At 58.9% G+C, this 10,352-nt stretch overlaps 1 protein-coding gene across 1 annotated transcript in view; it reads right to left on the bottom strand.

The window, feature by feature from the left end:
* Positions 1-397: 397 nt before the first annotated feature.
* The window catches only part of FER1L5 (fer-1 like family member 5), a 96,530-nt gene continuing 86,575 nt past the window's right edge, over positions 398-10,352 (bottom strand). The window contains exons 49-52 of the mRNA XM_073324758.1: positions 10,061-10,257; positions 2,691-2,800; positions 1,891-2,038; positions 398-861 (exon numbers count right to left, since the gene is read on the bottom strand). Of these exons, the coding sequence (XP_073180859.1) occupies positions 769-861; positions 1,891-2,038; positions 2,691-2,800; positions 10,061-10,257 (548 nt within the window). The 3' untranslated portion in view covers positions 398-768. The remainder of the gene's footprint in view (positions 862-1,890; positions 2,039-2,690; positions 2,801-10,060; positions 10,258-10,352) is intronic.

Raw genomic sequence — 10,352 nt, 5'->3', positions numbered from 1 at the left:
CTCCAGCGATCAGTCACTGGTATTTCATGCTACCTCCCTGCGGGGAGCAGTGCTCCCTGCTGGTGGCAGTGGGGAAATACAGCTGCCTCCTTGGGCGGCTGAAAGGGCCAAGGAGGCAGCTTTGCTCCTGCTGGGACTTGCCTCTCCCGGCCAATGCAGCGCTGGCCCTAACGTGACTTCCGGCTGAGGGCAAAAAGAGCCCAGAGCAAGCCTGGGCAGGAACTGCTGCGGGAGGCGAGGCGCGAAGTTGAGGGCTTTCCCAGCAGGCTGGGTGGGGCATCGTCCCCGGGCAGCGGCTGGCGCTCAGGGTTTCATCTCTGCAGCCCCATAGTGGACGCACTTCTGCGCTCGAGTGAGGCACCGTGAAGAACGTCTCAGGCGCTCGAGCCAAGGGGAAGGGCGTCCTTTCCATGCCTTTATTGGGGAACGCTGGCCCTGGATGCTTTCGGCCCAGAGAACGACCTTCCTGGGGGCAGGGCCGCTTCTGTGCTCACGCCGCTTTCTAGCTGCTGAGCTCCAGCACTGTAGTCACGGGCCTGGGCTCAGGGGCCCTTGGCCCCGGGGCCGGAGCAGGAGCCCAGGCCAGCAGAGCGGGTGTGGGGAGCGAGCAGTAAGACCTGCGGCTGCTCCCTTGGGGCAGGGAAGATCCAGGTGATGGTAGGGCAGGGGCTGGTGCCCAAATCCCCAGGCTGGGGGAGAGATGGGTCCCTCGGTGCTGGGGGACAGCCGGCGCTGTCTGTCATCCCAGGAGCTGGGCTGGCCTGGGGCCTACGGGCTCCCGCCGCTCCCCGCCAGCGGCTTGAGGCTCCCAAAGGAATGGAGGCTGCGGAAGGGGTTTATCAGCTTCATGGCCAAGTAGCGCTGGGGAGAGGAAGGGAGAGAGTCAGGCCCTGCAGCATCTCTAGCCAGCAAAGCGGGCTGGGGTCTGCCTCTTCAGCTGGCTCCATGGGCCAGCGCCCTCCCTTAAATGGGGCTGGATTAACCTATTGTGGGCCCCCCTGGGGGCAATGGAGCATGGCGTGGGGGGGCAGCCCCACTCTACCCCGCCCAGTGCAAGGCCCTCTACAACCCGGGAAGGTGCCAGACCTGCTGTGGCCCGCCCAGCCCTGTGGGCCTATGCTGCACACAGCCCCCCCTGCCCAACTCCCTATGCCCAGAGCCCCCTAGATCCCCTGTAAATGCACAGCACCCTGCCCAGTGCCCCAACGCATCTGCCCCACCCCCTCACAGCCCAGCCCCCCCAAGAGACCCCTCCCAGCCATACTCAACGGCTTTGCAGGGAGTGACTGTGTCCCGGGGCAGGGGATCCCTCTGGTCCCCTTGGGCATGAAGCCATCAGCCAGGGCCTGCCCCACCCTGGCTCCCTCAAGACGTGGCTGCCTGGAGGGGCCCAGCCAAGTCCCCCTCACTGTCTTGGCCCCCTGAGACTGGCCAGGCTTCTGCACCAGTCCCAGGTGGCTCAGCTCCGGGGAGACAGGTGGGCCTAACAGGTGCTGGGAAGCAGAGACGCCCGGAGCTGGAGGGGCACCGGGGTCCGGCCAGCGGGCAGAGAGGAGACGGGGCAGAGAGGAGCCCTTGGCTGGGCTGGGGGAGCCAGCGGGGTCCTGGGGCACAGTGCAAGCGGAGCAGGCTGGGGCCCGGCTCCACAGTGCCAGGCCTGGCGTAGTGGGGGCACAAGCTGGAGGGCAGCAGGCCCCGGGGCCCTGTGCTGCAAGGCGCTCCCCCCCACTGTGACCCCTGCAGGGAGCTTTGGCTCCCCCTCCCTGGGCTCCCCCCAGAACTCGGGCTCGGGCTGTGGCCCGTCCCGGGTGGCCCCGGGCAGGCTCGGTTGTTCCCTCCTTTGCCGGCCCCAGGGCTCTGGGGGGCCCCCCGTGGCCGCCGGCCGCGCACCGGGGAGGCGTAGATGAAGGTGGCCAGCAGGAGCAGCAGCAGGAGCAGCGTGGCCCCCAGGATGACCTTGCACTTGTGCGGCTGCCAGAGGACGTAGCGCAGACTCTTGACGGGGGCCGCGAACCACAGGAACGAGGCTTCTGGGCGCCTGCCGGGAGGAGACGGTGTCGGGCAGCCGGGTGGGGGGCTGGGCTCTTCCCGGGGCCTTCAGCTCCCCGTCCAGGCGGTGCCCTAGCTACCCCAGGTGACCCCTGTGCTCCCTGGGTCAGAGCAAGTGGGGGGTCCCTCCCCACCCCTTCTACCGGCCGTCCTGCCCCTTCGTCATGTGGCAGTGAGCACTCCCCCAGTCCCAGGGCCGGAGCAGGGGGCTGGGGCTTCCCCCACCCCCGGAGTCTTCTGGCGGGGTCAGGAGCCACTGGGGGCTTCCCCCACCTGCCTGGAGGCCGCGGCTCTGGTCTTACACCACCCGGCGGCAGATCTTTCCCAGGGCCCCCTGGGCGCAGGCCTGGTGGCCCAGGGGCTGATCCACCCCGGCTCCCGCGGCAGGGACGGGCATGGGGATGCGGGGGAGCAGGGCTGCTCGCTGCCCCGTGGCTGGACCGGGCAGCAGGAGGCAGGGGAGCCTTGGCGCCGGTTAGTGCCCTGGGAACGGGGCGTTTGGGAGCAGTAAGTGGTTGGGCATGTGCTCGGTTATTGATCCTCCTGGATCGATTCGGGGGGTTTCCCTTGTAACGCTCCCCCCTCTTGCCTCCGCCTCACCACCCCCCGCTCGCACAGCCGAGCCGGCTCCCCCCACTTACACGGGGGGCTGCAGGGTGGGGTTCATGTTCGGCTCCTCCCGTCCCTTCCCAGCCGGCCGCTCTTCCGCCTCCTTGGCCGTCAGCATCTCCAGCGTCATCTCGATCTTCCCCTGGAGAAGCGAGGCAGGCATTGGGCCATGGCGGCAAAAGGCAGGTGCCCCCCCCTCGCCAGAGGTGCTGGGTGCTCCCCGGCACCTGCCCGCAGCTGGAGGAGGATCGTGCCCCTGACCACGCACACAAACCTCTGGTTCTCCGACCCCCGGGGACACCCTAGCCCCAGAGGTGAAAGTAAGCCGGTACGCCCCGGTACAGCGTACCGGTAAGAGCCGGTGCACCGTACTGGGGCAGCCCGGCTTCCCCAGGGGGCAATTTAAAGGGGCGGGGGCTCTCAGCAGTGGCTGGAGCCGCAGGTCCTTTAAATTGCCTCCAGAGCCCCGCTGCTGGAGCCCTGGGGTAGCGGCTGCAGGGCTCCGGGGGCTATTTAAAGGGCCCGGGCAGTAGAAGCAGGGGAGCCCCGGGCCCTTTAAATAGCCCCCTGAGCTGCTGCTGCTACCCCGGTGGGGGGGCACTTGTCACGGAGTCCCTGGGCGATGCTCTGGAACTGCTCCCCATGAAGCCAGTCAGGACTCTGGGGCAGTCGCCTTTCTGTGAGCAGCCTGTCTTCAGGACTCACAGCTCACACAGCTTCCACCTTCCTGGGTCTGACCTCGGAGCATTCAGCATCCTCTGCCCCTCCGTGCGCTTCCCCCCCGCGAGTCCACTCAGGTGGGGCTCCTGGGGAAGCCAGAGGGTCCTGCACCCCAACTCCGCAGTCAGACGTGACTCTCAGCCAGCCAGTAAAACAGAAGGTTTATTAGACGACAGGAACATGGTCTAAAACAGAGCTTGCAGGTGCAGAGAACGGGACCCCTCAGCTGGGTCCATTTTGGGGGGCAGTGAGCCAGACAACCACGTCTGCACTTCACTCCATGTCCCAGCCAGCCCCAAACTGAAACTCCCTCCAGCCCCCCCTCCTCTGGGCTTTGTCCCTTTCCCGGGCCAGGAGGTCACCTGATTCCTTTGTTCTCCAACCCTTCAGCTCTCACCTTGCAGGGGGGGAAGGGCCCAGGCCATCAGTTGCCAGGAAACAGGGTGTTGGCCATTCTCTGTGTCCAGACCCCTGCACACACCTGCCCTCTAGGGCTTTGCAATGATCATACACCCTTACCCCACCCCCTAGATACTTAAGAACTGCATAGGGGAAACTGAGGCACCCCCACAATATTCGGAGGAAACATTAAGAACAGGCCCACTTCGTCACATCTCTCCCCCCTTCGAGATCGAACTGAGCGGGGTCACTTTACCCGGTGACCTGGGGAAGTTCGAAGCCACCAATGTTCCCATGGATGCCCCAGCGTCTCTCCCATTCCTTGGTAGGAGTTACACCAGGCCCTTCCAGTTTCACGCCCTCCCTTAGGTCGGGGGTGGTCGATAGCACTCGCATGCCGCATATGGGAAGGTTTATGCGGCCCATGCCCTTTGGCCACCCCAAAACCCCAGGGGGTCAAACTGGGATTGGGTTTTCTCCCAGAGCTCCAGTCTGGAGGGCTGCAATTCGGGCTCTCTTGGTTAAGGGCCCCCATCTTGACCTGGGCCACATACTGTTCACTTACAGAACTAGCATGGAGACATCCCTTTCTCCACAACCTTGTCTCCCCAACAAGCTGGCCCAACACAGCCACTTGGTTATAGGACGGTGTACCTTTCTTAACAGCTTTCACTCCATCTGAGACCTTCTCAAAGCTCTCCACACTGGATCTTTCAACAGGAAAGTCAGTGGATCCATTCACAACAGAAAATTTCTGGCTGTTAGGAACTGAAACTCTCTTGATTAAATCATTTTCACACCCTTCAGTTGCAGTAAACTGCTTGCAAAGACTCCATGAGGATTCCTTTCCCTAGGGCTTTTCTATGCAACAATTCACCCCTCACAGAAATTCTGCCCTTACCCTCTTCACCTAAGGCTTGCTCTAGGGGAACACTTTCCTGAGCAACAACAGACTCTTTCTGGGTCTCCCTTACATCCAGAATCACCTCTGGCCCATCAGGCGGATTCCTACACAATCCCCTTTCAGGCAAACTTACAGACTTCCTAGATAAAAGGTTAGAAGCATTCTCCTTCCCTTTGCCACACACAAGTTCAGAAGAAAAGGAGTACTTGTGGCACCTTAGAGACTAACCAATTTATTTGAGCATGAGCTTTCGTGAGCTACAGCTCACTTCATCAGATGTTTACCGTGGAAACTGCAGCAGACTTTATATACACTCAGAAATCATGAAACAATACCTCCTCCCACCCCACTGTCCTGCTGGTAATAGCTTATCTAAAGTGATCAACAGGTGGGGCATTTCCAGCACAAATCCAGGTTTTCTCACCCTCCACCCCCCCACACAAATTCACTCTCCTGCTGGTGCTAGCCCATCCAAAGTGACAACTCTTTACATAATCAAGTCGGGCTATTTCCTGCATAGATCAAGGTTTTCTCACATCCCCCCCACCCCCATACACACACAAACTCACTCTCCTGCTGGTAATAGCTCATCTAAACTGACCATTCTCCAGGTTTAAATCCAAGTTAAACCAGAACATCTGGGGGGGGGGTAGGAAAAAGCAAGAGGAAACAGGCTACCTTGCATAATGACTTAGCCACTCCCAGTCTCTATTTAAGCCTAAATTAATAGTATCCAATTTGCAAATGAATTCCAATTCAGCAGTTTCTCGCTGGAGTCTGGATTTGAAGTTTTTTTGTTTTAAGATAGCGACCTTCATGTCTGTGATTGCGTGACCAGAGAGATTGAAGTGTTCTCCGACTGGTTTATGAATGTTGTAATTCTTGACATCTGATTTGTGTCCATTTATTCTTTTACGTAGAGACTGTCCAGTTTGACCAATGTACATGGCAGAGGGGCATTGCTGGCACATGATGGCATAGATCACATTGGTGGATGTGCAGGTGAACGAGCCTCTGATAGTGTGGCTGATGTGATTAGGCCCTGTGATGGTGTCCCCTGAATAGATATGTGGGCACAATTGGCAACGGGCATATCTATTCAGGGGACACCATCACAGGGCCTAATAACATCAGCCACACTATCAGAGGCTCGTTCACCTGCACATCCACCAATGTGATCTATGCCATCATGTGCCAGCAATGCCCCTCTGCCATGTACATTGGTCAAACTGGACAGTCTCTACGTAAAAGAATAAATGGACACAAATCAGATGTCAAGAATTATAACATTCATAAACCAGTCGGAGAACACTTCAATCTCTCTGGTCACGCAATCACAGACATGAAGGTCGCTATCTTAAAACAAAAAAACTTCAAATCCAGACTCCAGCGAGAAACTGCTGAATTGGAATTCATTTGCAAATTGGATACTATTAATTTAGGCTTAAATAGAGACTGGGAGTGGCTAAGTCATTATGCAAGGTAGCCTGTTTCCTCTTGCTTTTTCCTACCCCCCCCCCCCAGATGTTCTGGTTTAACTTGGATTTAAACCTGGAGAATGGTCAGTTTAGATGAGCTATTACCAGCAGGAGAGTGAGTTTGTGTGTGTATGGGGGTGGGGGGGATGTGAGAAAACCTTGATCTATGCAGGAAATAGCCCGACTTGATTATGTAAAGAGTTGTCACTTTGGATGGGCTAGCACCAGCAGGAGAGTGAATTTGTGTGGGGGGGTGGAGGGTGAGAAAACCTGGATTTGTGCTGGAAATGGCCCACCTGTTGATCACTTTAGATAAGCTATTACCAGCAGGACAGTGGGGTGGGAGGAGGTATTGTTTCATGATTTCTGAGTGTATATAAAGTCTGCTGCAGTTTCCACGGTAAACATCTGATGAAGTGAGCTGTAGCTCACGAAAGCTCATGCTCAAATAAATTGGTTAGTCTCTAAGGTGCCACTAGTACTCCTTTTCTTTTTGCGAATACAGACTAACACGGCTGCTACTCTGACACAAGTTCAGGAATCTTTTCCTCCTTGCTACAGGTTTCCACACCCTCAGTAGGTAACACAATCACACACACTCATGCTCTCCTTGTGCCCTGGCTAGGATCTCACCCTGATTAGACAGAGTTGCTCCACCCTTTCCAACAACACACTAGCAACAGGCAAAATACAAGCACCAGAATTGTCTGGTCTCGGGGATTTTACATAGACCCTAACTGGATGCGACCTAGTTACAGGGCCATTCTCCCGAGCAGACAGAAACTTAGGACCCTTCCCTTCCTGGGCTTTAGCTGAATCCAGAACCAGCTCTGAGACAACTGCACGACCCTCAACCATCACAGGCTGAAAGGCCCGTTCTGTTAGCTCCACAGACCAAGAAGAGCCGGACACACTTTCTCCTTTACCAGACACCCAGGTTGGGATCTCTTTCCCTTTGTCCCAGCACACAAGGCTGGTCACAGACAACTGCTTGGAGATCAGGGTAGCTCCCTCCATAGGCAAGTCAATACCCCTGACAGACAGAGACCCATTTCCTTCACTGTCCCAATTCTCCACCCAGCTAACAGGTAAGGTCCAGGGACTCTCATCTTCCGCTCTCCTCGCCTTCCCACCCTGCTGACTGGACACAGCCATCAGATCACAAGGCTGCCTAGGCTCATCCAAACTTTCCTTACCAAGCACCTTGCCACTCCCCACAGATCCCCTGCCCTGCCTGTGTCTCCCCCCACTCTGCTGGGGTCTCAGCTCCCACTGTGCTCAGCGCTGCCCTGGCTGTCCCAGTGGGGCAGGCCACTGCTTTCCTCAATGCATCAGAGCCAGGGAGAGTCCCCACTCTTGTGTGCAAGGGGGCAGGGAGCATCTCTCTGTCCCACCCAGCCCCAGGGGTCTGGTTACAGGCAGGCAGGTAGCCTGAGCCTAGCGGCTCCTCCCTGCTGCCAGCCAGGTCATCTGCATTTTCACTGACCATTTCCCTCTCCGCCGATTGGTTCCCTGGATTCAAATTCAAACCCTTGGCAGTTACAGGAACAGGGCCTGGATCCTGTCCCAAAGAGACACAGTCACCCCATAACAGGGTCTCGCAGCTGGTGTCCTGGGGCACCCCAACGACCAGCCAGCCCCACTCCTCCTGGGTCTGCCCAGGGATCTGGACCATAGGGAAGGCGAGGGGTTTCGTCCCTGGGACCCTCACACAGCTCACACAGCCCCTCAGCATCTGAGGCTGCACCACCCAGGGTCTGACACCAGTTCTCTCTGTCCCAGGATCTCGCCACCCCAGGAATGTCTCCCCATTGACCATCCCCTTCCGCTCCCACTGGGGGTCTGAGGGGCCTGGCCCAAGGAAACTCCACACAGACATATAGGTTGGGGTCAGGAGTGGGAGCGTGTCCACCTCCCCACCCATCTGGCTGATGGAGTCTGTGGCCTTGGGACCCAGCAAGGGAGCTAGACACCGGGGCTTTTCCGCAGAGTCCCCTTGGTTCAAATCTCCAGCCTGCTCAAAGGCAGTGAGGTGGGCATCCACATCCCCCCCTCCTCAACCAGGGGCAGCAATTTAGTCTCGAGGTTCCCTGTGGAACTGGCCCCCCGGGGTCTATCCCCACTCACCCCGGGGAGGTCCCCTAGGCCTCTCCGCTCCCCACCGCCAGTTCATCCTGCTGCTGCTTCTGCAGCTCTTTCTCGGGCTCTCGCTGTCTCTCACAGTCCTCTTGCTCTCCCGGACTCAGCTCCAATCCCGTCCGTCTTGATCCCCCGATGGGGAACCCGATCGTGAAGACCCCCATCTGGTCGGGGACAGGAGTCTTGGCGATGCCTGGCTCCCACTCCAGCTGCTCCCAGATCCTGCTATAGCCCCAGTTGGGGTCAGGAATCTGTCCCTTAGAGCGGTCATCCTCCTCCAGCTGCACGATTAACTGTGCTTTGGTGAACTTTCCAACGCTCAACCCTCTCTTTTTGCACAGGGTTACAATGTCCTTCTTAAGGAGACGGGGACAGACCATCACTCCGCTCCTCCCAAGTTGTTGTGGACTCACAGGCCCGTGTGTTCTCAGCTCCCCACGGTTTCCAGGGAGAACCCCTAGTGTGCCAGCCCTTCTCGAGGTCACCACCTCTTTGCCAGGGTCGAGCTGCAGACTCCTCCGCCCCTTGGACTGCTCACTGCAATCCCCAGGGGAACCCTGTTACTGCAAAAGTCCTTCTCTCTCCCCGGGCCAAGCTGCAGGCTCCTCCGCCCCTGAGACTGCTCACTGCAGTCCCCAGGGGGACCCCATTACTGCACAGTCCTTCTCGCTGGTCACACACTCGCAGGGGTTAACCGCCCCCCGAAACCGCTCCTCTCTGAGCCTTCAGCAGGCCTGGTCCTCGGCAATCCCCCTTCGTGTTACTGCTCCCCAGTCACTTACTGCAGGAAGCGCCATCCACGGGGTGCAGTACATCCCACCGCTGCCACCAGTTGTCACGGAGTCCCTGGGCGATGCTCTGGAACTGCTCCCCATGAAGCCAGTCAGGACTCTGGGGTAGTCGCCTTTCTGTGAGCAGCCTGTCTTCAGGACTCACAGCTCACACAGCTTCCACCTTCCTGGGTCTGACCTCGGAGCATTCAGCCTCCTCTGCCCCTCCGTGCGCTTCCCCCCAGCGAGTCCACTCAGGTGGGGCTCCTGGGGAAGCCAGAGGGTCCTGCACCCCAACTCCGCAGTCAGACGTGACTCTCAGCCACCCAGTAACACAGAAGGTTTATTAGACGACAGGAACATGGTCTAAAACAGAGCTTGCAGGTGCAGAGAACGGGACCCCTCAGCTGGGTCCATTTTGGGGGGCAGTGAGCCAGACAATCACGTCTGCACTTCACTCCATGTCCCAGCCAGCCCCAAACTGAAACTCCCTCCAGCCCCTCCTCCTCTGGGCTTTGTTCCTTTCCCGGGCCAGGAGGTCACCTGATTCCTTTGTTCTCCAACCCTTCAGCTCTCACCTTGCAGGGGGGGAAGGGCCCAGGCCATCAGTTGCCAGGAAACAGGGTGTTGGCCATTCTCTGTGTCCAGACCCCTGCACACACCTGCCCTCTAGGGCTCTGCAATGATCATACACCCTTACCCCACCACCTAGAGACTTAAGAACTGCATAGGGGAAACTGAGGCACCCCCACAATATTCGGAGGAAACATTAAGAACAGGCCCACTTCGTCACAACTTACCTTACAGGGTGGGCTGGGGCTGGCTCTGACCCCCCTCAACTCTGCCCCTTCTGCCCTAGGCCCCGCCTTCTGGGGGCCAGAGCTGGCCCCAGAGTACCGGGAAGTCACTCGACTTACTTTCACCTCTGCCCAACCCCTGCCTCCCGCTCTGGGCCCCCGTGTCCTTGCGGCTGGCCCCCAGCTGGCTCATACCGACAGCCGCTGCCTGCCCTCCTCCTGCACCACGCATGGCCACCAGCCTCGGGCAAGCCTTTGCTTGAAGAGGGAGGTTCTCCTGGGGCGGCGGGCTCGGGCCGGGGAGTTGCTCTCGTCCTGCAGCATTTTCAGGGTGCAGTCCCGGGGGCGCCTGGCTGGGCACGGCATGCTGAGCAGTTTGATTTCCAGAACTCCTGCAAGCAGCACAAGAAAGCTGCAGGGAACAGCCCGGGGACAGGGCGATGGAGCCCTTCACGCCGCCCAAGGGCGCGCCCAGAGCGGACCCGAC

This window comes from Lepidochelys kempii, chromosome 26 (assembly GCF_965140265.1).
Source record: "Lepidochelys kempii isolate rLepKem1 chromosome 26, rLepKem1.hap2, whole genome shotgun sequence".
NCBI classification, from domain to species: Eukaryota; Metazoa; Chordata; order Testudines; family Cheloniidae; genus Lepidochelys; species Lepidochelys kempii.
Note: the sequence above shows the minus strand (reverse complement) of the source record. Positions and strands in the feature narration are given on the sequence as shown.